Raw genomic sequence first — 23,933 nt, 5'->3', positions numbered from 1 at the left:
TATTTTAAACTGCTTACAATTACCACTGACTTTATTCTGACTCCAAATATTTAATTTAAACTGATCATGGGGAATAAACAGGTAACATTAAGCATTTGCCAATGTGTATTTTTATTGATTCTACATCACATTTTATACTTTACAGCACAGTGTTTCATTGTTACATCGCTTGAAGCCATTTACTTCTCTGGACACTGCTGCAAAGACATACGCAGTTTTCCAAATATACATCCCCCACCCAATGTGATGGAAATGAAATTTCATTTTGTGTTGAGAAAAACATTCTAACTTCACTGCTAACTGCATGGGCTCCAAACCCAACAACAGCAGCAAAATCTCCCAATGTTCTACATAGTAGAGAAAATTAATGAAATCCTCAACAGGATCCAAAACCAGCATAAAGGCATGTTTTGTCCTTTTAAATAAACAGTAGTAGGTCACTGACCCAGGATCCCTTCCTTGCATCCAGACAGCCCAGCTTCACCACACTTGGCAACTTCGGATCAACTCCTGCAGTGCTTTTATTCCTTCCATGCTCTTGTCCTTCAAAGCTACAGCCAGGAGAACAGGTTTGTTCCCAGCTTCCTGAGACACAAATGTCACCAGGTTTTTAGCACAAACATGGATGAGGGGCTGAAAAGCAAAAAAACACAAGTCCTTCAGTTGAGAGAATCTTCTCACCCTATTCATTCACTATTAATGGAATGCTCCTGGAGTATCTTTTTACTAAGCATGGTTTCAGAGTAACAGCCGTGTTAGTCTGTATTCGCAAAAAGAAAAGGAGTACTTGTGGCACCTTAGAGACTAACCAATTTATTTGAGCATAAGCTTTCGTGAGCTACAGCTCACTTCATCCGATGAATGAGCTGTAGCTCACGAAAGCTTATGCTCAAATAAATTGGTTAGTCTCTAAGGTGCCACAAGTACTCCTTTTCTTTTTACTAAGCATATTAAGTATATTAAGGACTTATCTATACTGGACTGAAACTGGATTTGCTGACAAGTAAATGTAAAGACAGCCAGGTCTTTACATTCACCACATTTGAAATGGTATCATAGCCCTTGGTTAAAGCCCCAGAGTGATTTTGATAGAATAATGTAGACTTTTTTTTTAAAAAAGGTGAGGCTAAGGGGTATTAGCAGGAGAAAAGGGATATAATTCCCTTTAATTGGGGTTTCTCTAACAAGTATGCCCAATTTGTCCAGATCTTACTTACATCCATCTTGCTACATATATTTATCTGAAGTTTATTTTTATTTGGTTTTGTTTCAACACTGGTTTGTGGGTTTTGGCAGCATGCATCACCACGAAAGGCTAGGCAGGAAGTACTTCGTTGTCATGTTAATCAAAGTCTTCCTCAAGGTCGTTTAGATTAATTAATTAACATACAATACAAAGGAGCAGATAATGGACATGTAAGTAAGACTTGGGGAAATGATTTCTCCCATATGTAACAGGAAGAGCCACTGATTAACATAATGACAGGTTTCAGAGTAGCAGCCGTGTTAGTCTGTATTCACAAAAAGAAAAGGAGTACTTGTGGCACCTTGGAGACTAACCAATTTATCTGAGCATAAGCTTTCGTGAGCTACAGCTCACTTCATCGGATGCATAATCGTAATCATAATCGTAATGCATTGATGAAGTGAGCTGTAGCTCACGAAAGCTTATGCTCAAATAAATTTGTTAGTCTCTAAGATGCCACAAATACTCCTTTTCTTTTTGTGGATACAGACTAACACGGCTACTACTCTGAAACATAAAGATGAGCTCCTAAGAGGATCAGGAACCTGTCACATCGTTGAGGGATTTTTTTGGTTATTTTACCCTGTTTAGGGTTAACAAACGACAGTTCTGACTGCACTGCAAAACCAAGTAATCTTGCAGTATGCTGTAACTTTATATTTAGTGCCTGTCTAATTGATGTTTTCCAAAATATATTATTGTTTTCTCTTGTTTCTGTAAAATAGTCAATGAGAACTCATTTTAAGCCAAAATGAATTGGATAATTGACTTATCTAGGGCAACTAGTGGCAAGCACAGTTGGGGAGCGGGTAGGAAGCTGAAGTTGATTATGAGAGGCAAAGGTTTGGAGAAAAAGAAGTGGTGGGATGGGAAAACTGACTGGGACAAGCACCTGAGAAAGGCTAGTGAAGGCCATTACACTTGCCCCTGAACCACTGAAGTGAACGGGAGCTGCAAAGCACCACAAGAATAACCAAGTATGAAGTGACAGATCCCATATATGCCTTCAGTGTAGATTCAATTAGACATTTGTTATGTTAAATGCCAGTTGAATGCCCAAGCTTTATTGATGAACCACTCCTCCCCTAGTACAGGATTCTTTAATCTTACCACTGCACAACTACACATCAGCCGCTTAGCAGCCTGAGCAGGCTCGAATTTTGAGCTAGTAAGAGATTCACCCTCAATCTTCAGGGCTACATGCTCTGCTTTGTACCTCATCTGTACCCAGCAGCACTTTTGTGGTGAGCGAAGGTTTGCTGATGTCATTGGCTATTGTGCTGGGGTCCACAGAGACGAGCGTTCCCATCTTCCCATACTGCGTCACCACCACAAGAATGGAGTTGGAGAAGGCAGTGCACACCACCTCTGTTGGGACACCCCTCACCACCTCTTCTCTCTGCTTTGAAGTCACAATAGGTTTTGCTGCCATGGCAGAGGTCTTCATTGCTGAGTAAAATAATATATTAGTATTACATATAAAAACAGTAACTAAGGGCCATAAAAAGGCTGAACATTTTCATTAAGTTTAAAATACCTGTTAAGTTGTTTTAATGATATAAATATGCCCAGAGATGTAAGCAACAGGTGCAGCTGTATATAAATAATCAGGAACATCTGATGCCTGGGTTTATCTGACTCAGAAGTGAATTTTAACTGCCCCTCGTTAAAGAGCTACACTTAGGCTACACATACACGTTGCTATTTATAGGTTTTTATGCCATTCATAGTTTGACACTGATTACAACTGTTTTTGTGTCACATACAGCAGATCATATAGTCCTATTAGTCTTGGGTCCTGACTCCCAGAGCCGAGGTCTCTTGGTTCCTGGTCCCCACTAGAGCACGGTTTCTCTCAAGCAGTGGCGTAGCCAGCATGGGATATTTGGGTGGGCCCCGACTTCTGGTGGGGAGGGCAATTATGGGGAAGGGGAGTCTGGAAAGGCACGAGGGATGGGGGCCCGCCTTCCCTCACCCCCTGCAGCTACACAATGGATGGGCCCTCTGGCCAGGGGTTCCCCAGGGCCCTGGGCACGCACCCAGCTCTGGGAGGAGAGGCTGCGCTCCAGCACGCACAGCTCCCGGCTCCCTTCCAGGTCCCACTGCCCTATGCCAGGCCTGGCTCCCCCAGACAGTGGGCTACCTTTTTTGAAGATCTCCTCTACCGCTACCGGCCGCCTGCTCGCTTGCCCTCCTCACAGTGGCGGCTTAGCCACTGGGCCAACCTGGACCCCTGGAAAAATGGGTGCTCCCGTGCCCCCACCCGCTCCGCCCATCCAACGCTCCTGCCAGGGAGCACGGTGGGCATGCTGGGGCTTGCCCCGCTCCACCCGACCCCAGCAGAAGTGCCAGGTGGGCAGACCCGAACACGACCTGCACCCCCAACCCCACTCCCTGGCAGGAGTGCAGGGCAGGTGGGCAGAGCGGGGCAAGCACTGGGGTCAGCACAGAGCTGGGGGTGAGCCTGAATGCTAAATGGGTGGGCTAAGTGTCTACACCCCTGCTCTCAAAATGGACCAAATCCAAAACCATTTTGCCAAACTTCCCTACCCAAATGTTGCGGCCCGTCTTGTGCTTAAGGACCCCCCCTTCTTTGGAGCCTGGCGTGCCCAGGCCAGTGAGTCTCATTTTGCAGCCGTTTTACTTGGACCGAAAATCCCGGGGGAGGAGCTGGGCTGGTCACTCAGAGCCACCATTCGCCCCGTGTCTCCTCTGTTCTCCTAACACCAGGTGCCCCCCTACGGGCGGAGGCTGGGTCGGGATCACACCACGACTCCAAATCCCGACTCGATCCTGGAGCCAGGCGCAGGCTCACACCATGATCCCACCCCCAGACTCGGGGCATGGGCAGGGTCCTACCCGGCGGCTGGGCCGTGGAGCCCCGGGCAGGGTCGCGCCCGCCATGGGCCCAGCCAGCTCCAGCGCTCGCCCCGGCCCGAGCTCGCCGGCAGCTGCAGCCGCCCCGCCTCCAGGCCCGGGAAACCGGGCGCCATGGTAGGGGCCTGGGCCGTGCCCGGCTGGGAGGCGAGACCAGCCCGGGGCCCGCCCGGGAGGAGGCGGCTACCGAGACCAGGGCCTTCCCGCAGCGGCCTCACCCTGGCAGTTCCGCCGCGTCCTCCCCTCTCCTGCCCCGCGGCTCCCTCGGTCATCGGCCGCCGCGACTCCCGCCCAGGCCGCTCTCCGCGCCGGGCGCCGCCGCTGAGTCACTCTGAGCCCGCCCCCCCCCGCATCCAGCCCCTCCGAGCAGGGAGCCGCCCCCACCCTGTGCGGCCCCACGGAGCGGGAGCCCCCCCCCTACATCCGGGCCCCTCCGAGCGGGGAGCCACCCCCACCCTGTGCGGCCCTACCGAGCGGGGAGCCCCCCTTACATCCAGGCCCCTCAGAGAACGGAGCTTCCCCTCACCCCGTGCTGCCGCGGGGAGCCCCCCCCCCCACATCCGGCCCCCTCAGAAACCGAGCGAGGAGCCACCCCCACCCTGTGAGGCCCCACCGAGCGGGGAGCCCCCCCCCACATCCGGGCCCCTCAGAGCGAGGAGCCACCCCCACCCTCTGCGGCCGCGGGGAGCCCGCCCCCACATCCGGCCCCCTCAGAGAGGGGAGCCCTCCCCGTACTCCTTCCGACCCCCCAGGGCCTCTCCAGCCCCACGGAGATGGGAGTCCTCTGCATCTCTCTGGCCCCACCAAGCGGGGAGCCCTTCCTGCATCCAGGCTCCATCCGAGCAGGGAGCCCTCCAGCCCCCCTGCATCCTGGCCCCAACGAGCAGAGAGTGCCTCCCACTTCCCTCCTGGCCCTATCGAGTGGGGATCCTGCTCCTGCACCTCTCAATCCCATCTCTCCCAAGGCACACAGAGCGGGGAAGATCTCCATGCACCCAGCTCACCCTAGCCCCCACACTTATCCCTCCCAGCCTCGCAGAGCAGGGAAGTCCCCTCCACACCCTGCTCCTCAAATACCCGCTGTCCCCACAGAATGGGAGTCCCCTGCACACCGCACCCCCTCCAGGTCCCACCGGCCCCATACACAGGGAACGCCCTGCAGAACCCTGCTCACCCTGTTCCCCATGGCCTCACTGAGCGGGGCAGACCCTTCCACACCCAGCACACCTTGTACCACTCCACACCCCTGCCCTATACAACTAAGTAGGCCCCTTTTCAACCAACTCACTCTTTACTTCCTGCAGTCCTACAGACCATTATAGACACTCATCATACCCCAAGGCAAATGGGGAGGAACCCCAGCTAACCTGAGAGCCACAGCCCCATCTCTGGCTTGCCTTGCCCAGTGCCTATGAGGGAGGGTGGTGAGAAGGAAGAGGTCTCTGAGCCAACAGATTCTATCCCTCTGAATATAGGCACAGCACTTTCTCCCGACCCTGCTTTCCAGCCTGGCAAGCCAGCTTTGGTAGCTGCCCTGACCCAACTGTTGAAATGCTGATGTTCCTTGTCATTTACACATCTCTAAGGCATCATCTGTATAAACTCCAAGGACATTCTGAAATGGCCTTGACTTCCTTTTGAGCTACCTTCTGCGTGTTTTAAGTTCTTTAATTGCTCTCTTGGGATGTTTTCATCTATTCACTAGCTACAGCAAAACTCATGCTGCAGAAAAGTCACCTGCTCTCTCCAAAGAATCCCAGCTTCCCATCGGTGACCAGAATGTGAAGGTCTGTGTGGAGAGATGGAGGTTGGGATAAGGTGAATCTTAGCCCCAAAGCAGAGAATAGCAATTCGGAAATGGCATGGTTCCCTGTTTCCATATGGGGTTCTGAGCATCCCCGGCTCTTCTCTTAGCATGTTGGCACCCAAAATGTTAAAGGTCTGACTGAAATTGGCAAACAAGAAGGAACTCAAAACCAGGCCTCTCACATTTGAGTGGAAGGGATTCTTCTTTGTTGTAAGTTCAATGCTCCGTAGTGTTTGCATCCTTGGCTGTGTACATTGTTATGGCTGTTTCCTGTAGATTTGAATGAGTCATTCTGGATGGCAGGGTCTCTCTTTTGGCCATTGAACTCTTTGGGAATGTTTTCAGATGTAGGATGCTGGGCAGAGTAAGGGATCAGGCCACAGATTGGGTAAATCCTGCCTTTTGGCTTGTCATGGTAGACAGCATGGCTAATGTTATAATTATGTATTATTTGCATTATTGTAGTGTCTAGGGGGTCTCAGTGGTTGATCCTGTAATGCAAACAGTTACATCCTTTTCAGCAGTTCCACATTCTTCTTCATGTGCCGTAATTCATTTTTTAACCAAAAACCTAATTTAAAGTAGCTTGTCTAGAGTGGCAGTGTGGCCGAATGGGTAGAGCCCTGGACTGGTTCTGTTTCCAGGCCCGACAGGTGACCTTGGGCACTTACATTCACCACTCTGTCTCAGTTTCCCCATCTGTAAAATGTGGATATATGATTCAACCTCTTTTGTAAAGGGCTTTGAGATCTACTGCTGAAAAGCCCTAGATAAGAGTGGGGTATTATTGATTGATAGCTACCACACACAGATTTCATGATAGAAAACAAAGATGGTTTGACAGTGCAAAAAAAGAAATACTAAAAATGTAATACATATATAATAAACATCTTAAAAACTTCAGTTTCTTTTTGTTTTCCCCAAATTCTTGACCTTTGCTCAGCCCAGAATAACATTTTTGGCCTAGATACACATCCCTAAAAATTAGGATTTCTTAAAGAATATCCAATGCAACCTTCAGCACTGCTGTATGTAATACTATGAATTATATAAAGCTATATATAATGCTAAAATAAATGTCCCCCAAACCTTTATTTCCATTTCCCCCCTCACATCCTGCCCTCCTACCACACACACCAATCTTGGCAACAAGAATTCTGAATTTCAGATCATCTGTCCAGACATCTTCTTTTTAAAGGCCTAGTGTTCTGAATTGTTTTTGCATGAAAAGTTTAAATGAAACTTTGAATGAATTTAACTGTTAGTCATAGCGTTGAGAGTGCCTTAATAGACCTCCAGAGGGCAACAGAGTTCCATGGAAAGGCTCCGAACAGACTAAAGTTGCTGCCTTTGCTTGATACGCAGAAGGGGGAGTCTTGATACCTTATCATCTGGCAAATCCCCTGTTTTCCAGTCCTGTGAAGAACTGACATTTCTCTCCTGTTTACTACAAGCATTCAAGGGGTTGCCTGTGTGACTGAGATAATGGCAGCTGCTGTCAATAGGTCCTCCTACCACCTCAAGAATGAAGTTTATTTCCACTATACCTTCCTTGGAGGAGAATTTCATCTTATGAAAATAAAGGGCTAGATCCTTCCTGGCATCCTTTTTTTGCTGTGTCCCTACTAACCTCTCTGGTCTCCTTTGTACATGGCTGGAGGACAGGGGGATCCATTTGATCTCAGGTCATAGGGAAACATCACTCCTACCTGCACCTGGGGGACAAGCATTACTGTAGGAAGTAGCAGCCGTGTTAGTCTGTATTCACAAAAAGAAAAGGAGTACTTGTGGCACCTTAGAGGTGCCACAAGTACTCCTTTTCTTTTTGTAGGAAGTAGGGAAACCTTTACCCCTTGAATCAAATGTTAATGCCACCCTGTCCAGGGCCTGTGGAAAGTCTCCGAGTATAACAACCTGTGACTGCATACTGGCAGACACCAGCAGGTGTTTGAACCTTGCATCTTCAGCACCAAAACCCCATAATCCCTTGTCATGTATCCTAAAGAAGTATCTGTCAGTAAGTAGCAGGCTCTTTTTCTTGATGTGAGCCAGCCACTACGGGGAGACTTAACATACACCAAGCCAGTGTTGGGAGACAATTGTGAGCTTTCTCCGGCTCTTTGCCTGTCATCCTGCCTGCACTTGGGTAGCTTTGGTGCTGACAGGGATACTTGTCTCCACAGATGATACTTTGCACTTGTATATCACTTTTCATCCAAAAATTTCCAACCACTTCATGAACATTAGCGAATTAACCTTCAGAAGCACCCCTGTGAGGCAGGAAATTAGTACTTCTATTGTACAGAGTGGGAAACCAAAGCACAGAGACATTCAGCAATTCACATAAGTCATTTACAGAGGCTAAGATAGAATCCAGGAGTCCCTCCCTCCTTCCAGTTTCCTGCTCTAATTACTGAAGAAATATGTACCACTGTCTCTGAGACTGTAGAGAATTGGTGAGACTGCTGCCCCGTACTTCCCCAGGGAAAACTGCCCACCATATTGTAGTTTTACATATAGTATTTGTTATTATTTATCTGAATAATTTCTTCTCAGGGTAATTCTTTTTAAAACAATTAAGTGTCTGTGTGCTTTTGGATTGGAAGAGAGCTGCTTTTGATTATAATTTATTGTTTGTATTACTGTAGTGCCTCAAAGCCCTTGATGATCATCTCTCTGTTTATATGAAGTGGTATGCAACCTCATGGAGCAGACACCCAGGCTCCAAAGCGCCTTAACGTTTATTCCCCCTTCACTAGAAAACTACGCACCTGATGTTTCAGGACAACCATTAATAATCCCCGCTCTTGAGGGAGCCTCGCTATCAAAGCTTCTGGTTGGTTTATTAGTTTACTGTTTATTAGTTTACAGGTTATTACTTCTGTGGTTTAGATTTCTGTCTTGTATTTCTGTGCTGCAGAATATAGACTATGGGCCAGAACCTCAGCTGTGACTGAGCCCTGCTCTGCAAAACAGAAGAGTGGGGAGAGGAATTACTCTGCCCCCATGATCCTGAGGCTGTTTGGGGGTGGTTTGGGCCCCTGGCATAGATAAGTTAATGGGCGGAACACTCCTATGATACCATTCTGCTGGCCAAGGAGTGCCCAAGTGCTCTGTTCATCAGCTTGGTATTCAGAGATTCCCTTAGGCCAAGGGAATCCCCCACTTCCCAGTTAGGAAGCTTTCTGGCTACCCCATGCTGCCTGAGCACTGCAAAGCAGCCAGAGGAGGAGCCAAGGAGGACCCAATGATTTTTCCAAGATGATTCATTCTCCAACAGTTGGTTTGTGTTGTGGGTGTGGTATTTTTCTGATCTGGGAGTGCAAACAAAGCCTAAGGGCTGCCTTCTTCCTTTTAAATAACAGCTTGTGACCATCATTATTGCTGAACAAACAGGGATCCCCTTATTTTTCTCATTTTGAGCCCACCTATGGCCTTTCTCCTGTGAGCAGTGTTGGAGGGCAGCAGAGCTGTGATAACCAAGTGAAGCTGGCCGGAGGCTATTGGTGTGGGGCAGACATGGTGAGTATACTTCATAGCACTCCCTTCACCTGCTGAGGAAAGTAGTGGAGGGCATGCTTCATGGCAACTACTGCCAGAGGCTAGCAGGCATATGGAGAGTGGGGCCCTGCCATACCCCCAGCCCAACTGGTCATGTCTCCCTGGGGCAATGGAGCACTCTGCACACATCATACACAGAGGATGGCAACCGCCTGGAGCCAGTGGGAGGTCCAAGTGTGGAGGAATGTCACTGAGGCCTCTGGTGACCGAAGCCCCAACACGGTCCAGGAGAAGAGAGCTGGTAGAATTCAAGCTCTTATCAGGGCCCACTGAGGCCAGGGTCAAATGGGACTGTGGATGTGGAATTGGGCTGACACTGGCCAGTGAGTTGTGTGTGTGTGATGTGGCACCTCATGTGGTCACACAGGTTGCATAGGCCCAAGGCTGCCCCAAACAGTGTTTAGTTTCTCAAAGATAGTGGCCAAAAGGCACAGTAAATCCCACAGGCATCTAACGTGGGGGTGATGGGCCCTGGCATTGATTTGACTTGGTAGCATGTACAGGATCCAGCTGGGGTACAGGGAACCCACGTGGAGGATACGTTCTAGTGGCAAAATGCTGGCTCCATGAAAGCCAATGGCAAAACTGCCATTGACCTCCATGGGGCCAGGATTCCAGGTTAGCAATATTGAGGTATTCAGGTCTTAGTGTAACCATGACCTTTTATGCACATGTGCATTGGGGGGGTGTCTCTGTGCTCACTGGAGAAAGGAAGGTTGATGTGATGCCATCTTGTTAAACATTTTCTTGGAAATTAGGTTTGAATTCTCCACCAGTAAATCTATAGCATGTTTTTATTTTCTCTTCTGTGCCTGCAAAAAGTGACCCCTCACCCCTATTCTGTGCTTATGTGTGTTCCTTTGTTTCTCCGGGCGACTCTGGGGTGCACTGCTGCTGTTGTTACTAATATGATGTGACCCTCCTTTCCAGGTTCTACAAGAGCACTTTAGAAGAGGTTTGACCTAAACCCTGAGATCAGAGAAGAGCACTGGGGTATTAGATTTAAACTTGCTAAATTGAATTAAGCCTCCCACCAAATGATTGTGGCCTGCTCCAGTCCTTCTAATCTTCTTCCGAGTTTAGGATAATTTGTTTAGTTGTGCTGATCAGCTGGAGGTTAATTCAATTGGACTTCAGTTATTTATTCATGCCCGGATTTGCTAAGTGTCACATTAGATACATGAGGTCTCCATTACAGTTATGAGACAGCTTCATTAGTGTGACAGAGATTCCATCTGGATCACTTCTTCCTTTCAGTCCAGTGACTGGCTGTCAGAGCTCTCTCTAGTGGGAGGAATCCTTACAGCTTTCCACTTTCATTTGTATCATAAAGGGATACGGTTGGTTATTGTGCATTGATTATAGCAAAAACACACTTCTGTATGCTGATTGGCTGGGAAGGTCTCACCAATAGTCTGAGAAACCTTAGTAATTTTCTAGCTCTACATTTGAAACTGAGAGCATAGTTGAAAAAACTAAAAGCAAATATCTTATAAAAGCAATTTATTAATAACATAGGCTTGTATAGCGCCTTTCATCTCAAAGACTCCCATGGTGATTTAGGGATCACTTTATTCACCAGTGAAATGCAGTCACTTCTGGGGTGGAACATAGTATCGGTTTAACAGTGCACAGCAATACTACACACACATTTAGGACAAAACTGAAGGAGAATACTGTAGCTAGCTGAAACTGCTGGAGGAATTCAGATTGGCAGAATGTGGTTGCTCACATTGGAATGTGGTCAGGACACCTGGATTAACTCTTGCAAAATGTGTCACTCAATTACAAGTGTTTGGGTAACCTTGGATGTAGGTTTTATCCAAAAGCATGTTCCCCTAGCAACACAACCCTCTCGTTATCATGATGGGACATTGGTTCAGAGATGAGTCAGTGAATTTTGTCATTGTCTTCAATGGACCAGAGTCAGGTCTTTAGAGGAAAGAGCACCACCACTTGAATCACTAACAGAACCTGAAGAAAAGAAAAACACCCCCCGATTAGCTTTTAATACTACAGAAAATATTGTGATTATGTCTCCCAATCATACACTGCAAGTAAAGGCCGACAGATTCACTTTTATGTAGCTTGTGGGAGAGGGGCTTAGGGATCGACTGGTGGGACAAGTGTGCATTATAGAGAAGGCCCTGGGTCAGATTCTGTTCTCACTTACACTAGAGTGGAGTAATTCTGTTGATGTCAATGCATGAACTCCAGATTTACCCCAATGAAAACACAATTTGGCCTCCTGTCTATATTCCCCCCCCACCCCAATGTCTTTTTCCTATCAATCCTCGAGTATCTGTGTTATTGGCTGGTCAGGATGACACCATCAAGCATTAGCACAGGCCCTAGATACTGCTTCCAGCAGTCCTGATGATTAATGGCATTATTCATCATCATATCTTCTCTTTGTCTCTATTTTTCAATTAAATTGTAAACCTGTGCTGAGGATCAGTCATTAGCTTTCAAGGAGTGAGAAATTTTCCCTCACGTTTGGCCTCCTTCAGAAAACACTGTCGCAGCTACACACCGTGAAATATGGTTTCAAACAGAACAATGCTCCAGAAAGCAGCTGGGACCCACATTACAACTCAGCCTGCTTTTTAGAAAGTTTATTTGTTATTGATTTGGAAGCCAAGTTAGTGCTTGTGAAAGGAGATTTCTGTTTGTCTCCAGGACAAGTATGTCTTTTGGCATCTGCAGTGCAAGCTTCCCTGAGCAGGAGGAAAGAGGGTAGTGCAGTGTCCATCTTTGTCATAAAGTAAGAAGCTGGCCCTTTGAGGGGGAGGGGTTGGGACTCAGCTGCACCTGTGCCAGGCTTGTTCCCAGGCGAAAGGAATGAGTCCAGGGATCACATGATGGGAGCAGAATCAGGCCTGTTGGGAGTTATAAAGAGCAAGCCTGTGCCTGTTTAGGGTGTTTTTCCCTAGCTCTAGTGTTAAAAAGCTGGAGGAGTGCTACCTGCAGGAGTTGGTGAGGAAGGCTGGTGTTCAGAGTGCCCCCTGGGAAGACGGCAGGTGAAGACTCTTTAAAGCTCCTAAGTAGAAGCCCTCGCTCTGGTAGTCTTGAAAAGGACTGAGAGTCAATGGAGGGAAGCTGATGCAATAGCTAGCCCTGAAGCCAGATCAAGTAGGTTCCTGCTACAATCACTGCTATAAGTGCTGGCCTGTCTGGTGAGGTTGCAACCAGGCTGCTAACTGTGGTGATGGATTTTTGTTAGGGAGACTCTTATGAACTACTGGACTGAGACCACCAATCCATTTCACAGAGACCACCTGATAGAAATGACTCTCTGTGCTGGAATGGATTTGGTGAGCTAAAGGTGCATAGCTCCATTTTCAGTATCAGTCCTGAGTCATCCACTCCCCTTTGTGAAGAAACCCCTGGAAATGAGGGGCTCCGACAAGCCTTCCCACGTTGCTCTCTGAATGCATCTCTGCTCTGATCTCTGCCACGCCCTGCTGTTTCACTCTTAGGCCCCTACACAATCCTGACCTAAATCTTCCTAGCTGTAGAAGAGTCTGGTTTTGCCATTCTCTTGAATGGGAAGAGGCTCCAAGCAGTGAACCACCCCTGATAATCACACCAGCATGTGATGTGATTTGGACTGTGGTATGACCGCTTGAGTCTAGGCTGAGACCGCCAAACCTGCAGCCTGATCTGAAGCCAGGTCTCCAGAGGTGAAAGACTAGTGTAGGAGCCCCACTGCATCCCTGAATGCAGCTCTTCTCTTGGGGACTAAAACATCCCTGGCAGTGAGAAAGGAGCAGGAAAGCAAGATAGAGACCTGGGATAACTAGGAGGGCATTGGTGTGTTTGTGCAAGAGGGAATGCTTATGAAGAACCCACACACCCCTCCCCTATTTATGAAGCTGCGCCAGGGAGCTTGTTGATGAAGTTTATTTTGCTGCTTATCTCTGAAGTAGAGGGCAAAATCCACTCTGGTTTTAACCCCATGGATTTCACTGCAGTTACCTTAGAGATGTATTTGGCCCAGGCTGTCTAATACATGAAGCTATTACCCATCCTATTTGGAGCCAAAGACTTCCTAGATTCTTCTTCTTTCACTGTGGGAGCTACTGAGCATCTCCTTTTCCTCCAGCCCAGTCTCCTGTTCCTCTTCTGCATCATCTCTGGCTTGTGTATATGCTAAATTTTGAGTCCCCGAAGAATTCACTTCATTTAATATTCCTCTTCCCTGTCTTCATAATTTTTCATTTGTAGGTTAAGCTGCACCTGGGATTCTCAAAGCTTCCTCTAACTTTACTCTGACTGATCAAACTTTTAAATAAACACTTTCACCTTTTCTCCTCAGTTGTGGGGCTCTATTATCATTCTGGATTTTTAAAAAGCAGCAAACATGGAAACAATCACAGATTGCATTTATCTGTGGAGAAACAGATGGACTCGCGTAGAGGATCAGACCTATTACTACACAGACGTAATCTGCATCAGGCACAATGGGCCAAATTCATTCCTCATGTAACTCCACTAGAAATACACTAGGGACGCATATGACCTGCTTGTGCTGTGCCCACAGAGACAGAGCAGGCGGAAATTTGCAGTCAGTTATGTCCATGATGAGTTGATGGAAGCTAGACCGTGTAATTAGGAACAGAATTAAGCACGTGATGTGCAGGCTTAGCATCATTTTACACACATGGTATGTGCTTACGCAATGTCTACCTCATGCATAATCCATGTTTGCATATGTATATCATATAGCCATACTGAATTTAGGTATATATCCTTTCACACACACCTTCCTTCTATGTACAGTATCATCACACACAAGATCACATGCACTGTGGGTAGATACATACAATATCTCACAAACGCAGACAAATACAAACCGATATCTACAGGTATATACCAACACTCATAAATATCCCCTATGCCCATGTAAACCGTCTCATACAGGGAGGGCCAGAGCCTTGGTTATAGCCAAAATAGAGAATGTAAATCTGTGTGTGAACGTAAGAATGGCCATACTGGGTCAGACCAAAGGTCCATCCAGCCCAGTATCCTGTCTGCCAACAGTGGCCAATGCCAGGTGCCCCAGAGGGAGTGAACCTATCAGGTAATGATCTAGTGATCTCTCTCCTGCCGTCCATCTCCATCCTCTGACACACAGAGGCTAGGGACCCCAATCTTTACCCATCCTGGCTAATAGCCATTAATGGACTTAACCTCCATGAATTTATCTAGTTCTTTTTTGTGGTGGGGACAAAGCTGGTCTAAAACCTTTCTTGGAACAGCTGTGATCCATGTGCTGCTGAGTACATGGCCTTCCCCTTGTGCAGTGTTAGAGCAGCCTTCAGGCTGCTATGAAATGTATGTAGTCCAGGATTGCTATGGCATAGGGGCAAGGGTGGGAGGCCCCAATATTTGCTGGGGGTGTGCGTGGGATGTATACTTCCCTGTTGGCTCTGTGTTGCTGAAAGAACACTGTTGCTGATCTTCCTGGGCTGGTTAAATGGCCTTGGCAGTGCAATGCAAAATGGTAGCACCATACCCAAGGGGCTAGCTCAGAAGCTCTTCCTTTTGCATAGGAACAGATATATGTGACTTGTACTGCAGTGTGTTCTAGCCAGCACACCCATGAGTCCTTGGGGAAAGCATGCTGCCACCTTTGTACCCTCAAAAAAGCAGGAATCCTTGGCAGGGACCATGTAAGAAGCAGAAGATCTTGGAGTTTAACCTTAGGGGAAGCTGGCACCCTGTACAATTAGTCCTTAGGGAAGGCTGGCTGGTGTCCTTGACGGATAGCTTAAAGGGACAAAGAAGCCCTATTTGGTGGGTAGCCTCCAGGGAAAGCATTGTTGGTAGGTAGCCTTTATGGAAGGCAAGCATTCTGCAATTTGTCTTTAGAGAAGGGAAGCAAGATTCACTAGTAGGGGCAGAATAACCACAGCTGCTTGGATCCTATTCCCAGGGTATTGGGTTCCATGGGACTTCCCAGGTACCTATGTGGCTTTAGCAGACCAAAGTAGATTGTTACATGCCCTGTTCTCTGCTCTTCTGGCTCTCTATAGTCTAACTAGGGAGCCAGTCTCCCTTCAGTGTTAATTCACTCATAGCAGGCAGCTGTTGGGAAGGGGAAGGCCTTCCTGAGAGGAAGGGAGGACAACACATCTGGATGGTAGCCCTCCAAGGAAGGTGAAGCAGGAACAACTGGCAGGTAACTCTCAGAGGAATGGAAGCAACCCACCTTGAGGGCTTCTTGCCAAGGGAAAGGAAGCAAGCGGCTCCTAGTGGAAGCAGGTGACATTGGCAGGTAGCTCTGTATGCATAGGCAGCAACAACGAGATTCTGCTCAGAGCTTTGAGTTTTAAATCCTGCTCGTTAATGATGGAGGGCTAAGCTGGTCTGAGGAATGTGTCTGTAAGGTATGAAAATGCTCATCAATCACTGAGCTCAGAGCTCTGAAAATTGGTGATGCAGACACACTGAACAGGAAAAAGAGCAGCCATTTAGAGCAGGAAAGATTAAAGCGCTGTCATTCCACTGACTGTTGGCACATCACAGGGTATCAGGCAGTCAAAGCTGCTCTAGCTTCTGGATACAGTTGAGGAGATGATGTCCCACAGAGCATGCTCAGCCAATGCAGAATACACAGGCACTTTAGGGACTGGAATCCCTTTTTAAAAGTACTTGGAAGATTTCCGCCCCCCCCCCCCCCGCCCATTTGTATATTTCAGGCTGGGTTAATTGTGTGACGGGAAATATTTCCCTCTTCTCCTTTGTACCTCCCCCCCCTCCACTTTTTCATCAGTCTTGCCACAATCTTCTCCATATTATTCAATTAAATAAAAAATTAAATACATTAAAATGGAATCTTGTATCTCATGGGTAAAGAAAATCTTGCACTCAAAAACAAAACAAAATATATGACTAAAGTCTGGAATTCAGTCAAATCCTCCCAGGAAAAGGATGCAAAATATCTTTCCAATAAAAAAATATTTTGACACCATAAATATAAGACCAAATTTTCCTGTACAATCCCACTAGAGTGACACACAATGTATCAGAAGAAAATTTGGACCTTGCTTCGTACCAGCTTCCCCCCCCAAGAGCTCAACAGACACTCTAGATTTGAAATCGTTTAATTTCCAGTTGTTGCATGAAATCAGTTCGACACTCTTCCACCAGCCAATGGAGGATTTTAATATGCTTTTGGTTATATAATGTGGCATCCATGTCCTAAATCTTGTCCTGCACAGCCAGTGAGTAGGCAAGCATTTACAGAGTCATAGGGGAGACTGCAGATATGGGGGAGGGAAGAATCCCAGTTTGCACTGACTGTGGAAAAGGGCAGGGGGTGTGCTCTGCAGGGAAAGCTGCCAGTGGATCAATGTAGTCCTTACACAGTTGGTGAATTCTGGTTGTCTGTGCTCAGCAGCAGGATCTCTAGACTGCTAGGTCAGCACTTCCACCCTTGTCTCTAATTCAGTACCCAAATGCATGGGCTGACTTCCAGGAGTGGTGGGCACCCAGAATTCCAGTTAGGCATCTGTTCCTTTGCAAAGCTTATCTGCTCAGTCAACAGCTGATTCCTTTCCCTGGATGCTCTGAATTTCTTCTGCGGGACACTAGGATGAAGTTTGCAGACAATACCAAGATGGGAGAGGTTGCAAGTGTTTTGGAGGATAGGATTAAAATTCAAAATGATCTGGACAAATTGGAGAAATGGTCTGAAGTAAATAGGATGAAATGCAATAAGGACAAATGCAAAGTACGCCATTTAGGAAGGAACAATCAATGCCCATGCACAAAATGGGAAATGACTGCCTAGGAAGGAGTACTGCGGAAAGGGATCTGAGGGTCATAGTGGATCACAAGCTAAATATGAGTCAACGGTATAATGCTGTGGCAAAAATAGCAAATGTCATTCTGGAACATATTAGCAGAAGTATTGTAAGCAAGACACGAGGTAATTCTTCTGCTCTACTCTGTGCTGATATGGTCTCAACTGGAGTATTGTGTCCTGTTCTGGGTGCCACATTTCAGGAAAGATGTGGGCAAATTGGAGAAAGTCCAGAGGAGAGCAACAAAAATGATTAAAGGTCTAGAAAACATGATCTGTCAGGGAAGATTGAAACCATTGGGTTTGTTTAGTATGGAGAAGAGAAGACAGAGGGGACATAACCTTTTATGTACTTGAAAACTGTTGTTACAAGAAGGAGGGGGAAAATTGTTTTTGCTAACCTCTGAGGATAGGACAAGAAGCAATGGGCATAAATTACAGCAAGCGAGGTTTAGGTTGACATTAGGAAAAACTTCCTAACTGTCAGGGTGGTTAAGCACTGGAATAAATTGCCTAGGGAGGTTGTGGAATCTCCATCACTGGAGATTTTTAAGAACAGATTAGACAAACACCTGTCAGGGATGGTCTGGATAATAATTAGCTCTGCCATGAGTGCAGTGGACTGGACTAGATGACCTCTTGCAGTCTCTTCCAGTCCTATGATTCTCTGAAGCCACCTCCCGCTTACTTAGGCCAGTTTGAGCTCAGCCCGTGTACAGGAAGATACATGGAGTCAGGGAGTTGTAAGGACACCACCCCGTGCAAGGCACAGGCATAACTGTAGTCCCTGCCCAAGTGCTTCCTACTAGTTCTCCCTAAAGGAGCATGGTGGCCCGAGGCATAGGCTGGGCCACATCCTCACCTTCTCTTTTGCAATGGCTTGCAGAGCTGAGCATGTTGGATGGATCTGGCAGCCCCATCCAAAGAGATGGTGTATGGTACACGTTCCTGTTTCCACCAGGGAGCAATGGTGTCACCTGAGGGACTATCCTTGCCAGCGCACTCCTGGGGTGGTGGATCTCTGCTGCCCTCAGCACAGTCCAATGCCTAAATAGTACAGAGCAGCCAACAAATCACATAAAGGAATGCCACATACCTGAGGGCTGTGCATGCAGGAGGGGAACTTTGGAGCAGAACCTGTCACCTTAACAGTGCAGCTTAAAGGCCATCAAAATCCATAGGGCAGCCAGCTGCAGAGGGAGAGGTTTGCTTGAAACATGAACAAGAAAATATATTTTGGGGCAAGTAGGATGGAAACTGCAAGTGCTAAGAAAATAAAATGAGCAAGCTGAATTTGTGAATTACTAACTTATCAAGTAGGAGCTGTGGATCTGCCAGGAAATACAAGCTATGCTATATTACCAGGTTGTATTGTACATTTGGACCAACAAGGATCATGCTTGTTTGAAATTAAGACTAACCCAGAGGTGGTGAAAATCTACCATTGCATCACATAGTTGAGAAACAGACCATTTCTATTTGACATTAATCAATACGTGTGCACCTCTTCTAATTGAGTCAGTCCAGCCTTTCTCCAGGATCTGACAACAACAACCTAGCTCCTTTTCCCCTGGGCAGATGTGATTGCCTTGCTGCAGTAAGTATAGAAAACACTGTATATCAATCTGATTTCTCCCAAACATCTGTGCACAAATTGCATTGGGTACAGAGCTGTAGTATGTCCAGGCAGGATACTCTGGTAGCTACCTTTGCTGTGTGATCTTGAGTAAGATACTTAAGGCTAGATTTTTTTTTTTTGCAAGTTCACGCTACCCACAGCTGGGGCCACATTCTGAAAAGGGCTGAGCTCTCATTCAGATGCTTAAATAAGGGGCTGACTTTCCGAAATGTTCCGAATCCAACCGCTTCCATTGTGACCCAGACAGCCTGATATTCAAGAGTGTGTCACCCAACATGCTGAGCTGTTCTGAAAGTTGGAACATGTATTCTGGTGCCTGAGAGATGCACCCCTTTGAAAACTCTGCTCTCAGGCAAGCTGACATGGACAGAGGTTATCAGTAAAATTAGGATAAAAAAACCAACCTTGCAGAAGGCATTGTGGGGATTACTTAACTAATGTTTGTAAAGTGCTTTGAGAGCCTCAGATTAAAGCACTCTAGATGTGCAAAATGAGTGGTGTTTAACTCTGGATTCTCACTCACATACACAGGCTTGAAGTGCTGGCCAGATTGAAGATCAGGATATCTTACTGCAGGGAAAATGGTGGGATTTTAATCTGGCTTCCTCTAGTACCTGGAGTCTGGTCTCTTAATAACTCTGTTATTACAGGGTCCAGCTCTTTTTCTTTTTTCCCTTTGTCAGAAATAAGATTCAAATTTTCTGGATGTGACTCTCCTGCCTGAGGTTTCTCAGTCTGTGCGGTGGGATATTATGAAATCTTCCCTCCAAGGCAGAGTGGTGAGAGGAAATATACCAGGGAAGCTGTAACTCGTGCAGAAATTGCAATTAAAGATCGGGAGCTGAAGCTGCTGTTACAAAAGGCCCAGAGGTGTTTAAAGACTCCAGGCAGAAAGGCAAAAGCACAGACCTTTTAACCACTGTGAAGGCTCAACGGGGTTCTAGACATTAAAGATCTGGAATGTGTGAATGAGGGCCACAGGGCTGAGCTGCTCTCAACATTCAAGCGAGGAGCTACAGTGTAGTTTCTGAGCTGGAAATGGCTGAATAGAATGTACAGCAGATTTGAGGCTCATCAGTGGGGACTTTGTTAAACTTTAAAAATTGCTGCATTCTTCTGAACCTGTGAGGCTGGTGGAATATTTAATGATTTTCTGGAAGGGCTGAATCTGAATGAAGGAAATGAGGAGGGAAATACTTGACTCTCCTACTACCGTGAATGAGCTTAAAGAGGCTGCTAGGTCCCTGTCATCATGAAAAGCTCCTTGTTTTGATGGGAGCCTTAATGGGTTTTTCAAAAGACTCTTTGAATGCCTCTCCCTGCTCTATTGGAAACGGTTATTTTTGAAACTGGAACGTTGCCACCTCTCTTTCTGTTCAATACTTTATTCAAAAATAACCTCAATTACATTTTCCCAACGTTCAGAGCAGCTCTGGTTACACTGGAAACCGGCGCCAGCGCTGCCCACACAGACACTAGGTGAAAGGCTCTCCAAAAGGCGAAACTCTATGACTGGGGAGTAGAAAATCTGCTCTTGCTGCAAGTTTAAGGCCCATGCAAAAGACTGAGCAGCTCATTTGTAAGAGGGGACCATTTCTATCTTATCTCCCTGGGGCTCCACAGGCTGTACCCATTGTCACAGTAGCCAGGGTGTCAATGATTTGATGCTGCAGTGATCTACCTGATATTCTGGAAAATTAAACAAAAATGGGTGTAAGCTGCAAACTTCGCCTGAGGATCTGGATCTGACCTTCCTAGAGCTTGGAAATGTTCAGGTCCAGAATGTGTGTTTGGCCCCCATCTCTAGGATAAACATCCAGTCTCTCCTGTACACCTTTCCTTGACTGCCTCTCCTGGAACAGCTTGACAGGGCCTCAGTGCGGAAGGTACCATGTAGCAAGGTGACGTCCTCACTCTTGCCAAGAAAGGGGGATCCTCCAACCAGGCCCAGTCCTGCTCCCACTGAGAGATCTGCCACCTACTTCAATGTGTGCAGTGTGAGGCCCATCATGTGGACTGGAGCTAAGGCTTGGTCTACACTACCAACTTATGTCAATATAGCTAGGTTGCTTGGGGTTCGGATTTTCCACGCCCCTGTGTGATGTAGTTATACTGACCTAACCCCCAGTGCAGACAGCGCTATGTCCATGGGAGGCCTTCTCCTGTTGCCATAGCTACTGCCTCTAGTAGAGATGGAGTATCTATGCCAGCAGGACAAGCTCTCCCGTCGGCGTAGGTAGCATCTTCACTGAGCACTACAGCAGTGCCACTGCGCCAGTGCAGCACCGTAAGTGTAGACAAGCCCCAAACCATTGCTCTTCGCTAGTCAGAACAGAGACCAAACACCATAACCCAACAAAACATACAAACCATTAGGCTGATTTTAAGAAGCATCAAGGCCACAGTACAGTGGTTAATATAGAGCACAGCTAACAAGGGCACAAGCGGGTTTCCAGAGCTCTTAAGTGCGTGCAATGCACCTCATCCTACAATATCATTTGGCCCTTAGTACAAGGAAGATACAAAGTCATGTTCTGATGCCTGAAAAGTCAGTTGCGGTGGACCATTTTCTTTCCTCCTAAAATCGTCTGACTTCTGCAACGGCTAAACTCTTATCTGTCCCCTGCCAAATTCTCTCTAAAGAGGTTTATCCAGCTTTTCCAGCATGGCTTAGCATTGTTCATCCAGACCAGCTAGAAATGATCCTTTATTTTGCTAACATAATTAATAGCAATAAGCTGTCCATGGTGATAATGGTATTGATGCTCTAATGCCCTGCAGATAGAGCCCGGATTTAGTGCAAGTTGCATGCTAAGTATGGTGTTACTTGTCTAGCCTGCTCCCTTCCAGAATGATTTATCTTCTTACAATCCCACATCATGTTCTGGAACCACATCTCCTGCTGCTCATGCTAACCGAGGTATTCTACATTTTAAAAACATGTTATATATTTTTGGCAAGAGAACGTTCCTATGTGTAACAGAAGCTGAAACTGTTAGACTATTACCATTGCTGTTTAATGTAGCAGGATTAGTTTCTCTAATGCCAAAGGTGGAGATAGGGCTCTTGTAAATATTCCTCTTCCTAGCCAATTTCTTCATCTGTACTCATGTTTAAACTGATTGGCATATGAACTACCACATCACCCAGCTAACATATCAAAATGCCAGACTCTCCTCTGTTAGCCTTCTCCAGTGATTTGGATCAAATACACACGAGAGGTAAGGAAATTTAAAATCCATTCTTTAAAAAAAAAAAAATCCTGTAGCACATGTTTGGTAATATTAGCATGAATATTTATGGTAGGTAATAATTGTCTACGTATTTACGGCACTCGGTAATGCCAGAGCTGGGGAATATGCAGAGTTTATAAACTATCAGGAGAAGAGAGAGCCACAGGGTCTAAGAGAATACAGGATTTATCATGTCTGCACCTGGAGGCATTAAACGTCACGTGCTCCTGACCTCAGATGCTCCATCCTATCTGACAGTTCTATAAATAAGCCCCGGAAAGCTTTTCTATGGCATTCACAGCTATGGTATCTTAGCACCTCGCTGTACAAACTGTCAATGTGGTAGTGCCAGGAATTAAACCCATAGCTCCTGAGAATGGTCCCTTAATCACAGAGAGATGCATCCTCTCACCTGTGTAAGTTGATCTGAAAAAAAGAATGCAAGTACAAAACGGGCAACCAGTCACAGCTGATAGCAATGCTGAAAAAGCTGTGGATGGAATAGCTTGGAGTATTCAATGCAATGATGTGGGTAAAAAAGGCAAATGCAGTCATGGGATATAGAACTAGTGATATTGCATGTAAGACTCAGGAGAGAATTTTTCCCCCGTTACACAGCATTCGATAGATCATTGCTGAACTGCATACAGTTTGGGGCCCTGTACTACAGATAGAATAGAGCAAAAATGGAAACAATAAAGAGCTGCTAGAAGGGAGATTCAAGAGAATTAAATACATGCAGCCTGGAAACATGGAGATGGAGGGAAGGGAGGGAGAGGAGGAGGAGGATACAATCCTGAGATATATGTATATAAAGGGATGATACAGAGAGGAGATGGAGAAATTGTTCTCCTTAATTAGCAACTGATAAGGCTAGAGATAAGGACCTAAATTGGAAGAGGAAAAATTCAATTTAAGTAACAGAAAAGCCCTTTTTAATGGTAAGATCAACCAGGGATTGGAGCCAGCTTTAGAAATAAGCAGTGGAATCCAAATCACTGGAAATACGCCACTTACGGCTTGTTCAGCATGCAGTGGAGATGGTCAAAAGATGATACTGATCAGTGACTGACATTGCTTTTGCACCCCCAGCACTTTACAGACTATGCAGAGGGTTTAACTTCTTCAGCACCGCTCTACAGTTCTCTGGGGTGGAAGTGGCAGCTGTTTAGCAGTGGCCACAATACGCTACAGCCCTTCAGGAAGTAAAATGAAGGTGAATATCTCATCAAAGTGAATGATTAAAGAAACATGGTAGGGGAGGTGATATCTTTTACTGGACCAACTTCTGCTGAAGAAAGAGACAAGCTTTCCAGCTGTAGGCTTGGTCAACACTACATACTTCAGTAGAATTACGTCACTGAGGGGTGTGAAAAATCCATACCGCGGAGCGATGTAGTTATACCGATCTTAACCCCCTGTGTAGACAGCACTATGTCCGCAGGACAGCTTCTCCCATGGACATAGCTACTGCCTCTCACGGAGGTGGAGTTATTAAACTGATGGGAGAGCAGGGGTGAAAGTGAGCTGATGCGGGCCGGTACGGCGTACAGGTAAGAACCTGCACCGGCCCATACCCAGCCCACGTTAAAGCGTTGCTGTGGCAGCGCTTTAATGTCCCTGCCCCTTTGGCCTCCCCCATCGGCGGCCCTGCTGGTAGGGTCCATACCGGCAGGGCTACTGCCGGGGGGGGTGGGGGGGGGGGAAGGGGCAGCAACGTTAAAGCGCTGCTGCGGCAAAGAACCCTGCAGCGCTTTAAT

General features: G+C 46.6%; 1 protein-coding gene across 1 annotated transcript; it reads right to left on the bottom strand.

The window, feature by feature from the left end:
* Positions 1-111: 111 nt before the first annotated feature.
* PSMG3 (proteasome assembly chaperone 3) lies at positions 112-4,456 on the bottom strand. Its single transcript, XM_074964578.1, has 3 exons — positions 4,342-4,456; positions 2,463-2,695; positions 112-633 (listed from the first exon to the last, which is right to left on the bottom strand). The coding sequence occupies exons 2-3, from the start codon at positions 2,691-2,693 to the stop codon at positions 481-483; spliced, it is 384 nt and encodes a 127-aa protein (XP_074820679.1). The 5' UTR covers positions 2,694-2,695; positions 4,342-4,456; the 3' UTR covers positions 112-480.
* Between the last annotated feature and the right edge of the window lie 19,477 nt (positions 4,457-23,933).

This window comes from Natator depressus, chromosome 10 (genome assembly GCF_965152275.1).
Source record: "Natator depressus isolate rNatDep1 chromosome 10, rNatDep2.hap1, whole genome shotgun sequence".
NCBI classification, from domain to species: Eukaryota; Metazoa; Chordata; order Testudines; family Cheloniidae; genus Natator; species Natator depressus.
This window is presented reverse-complemented; position numbering and strand designations above follow the sequence as displayed.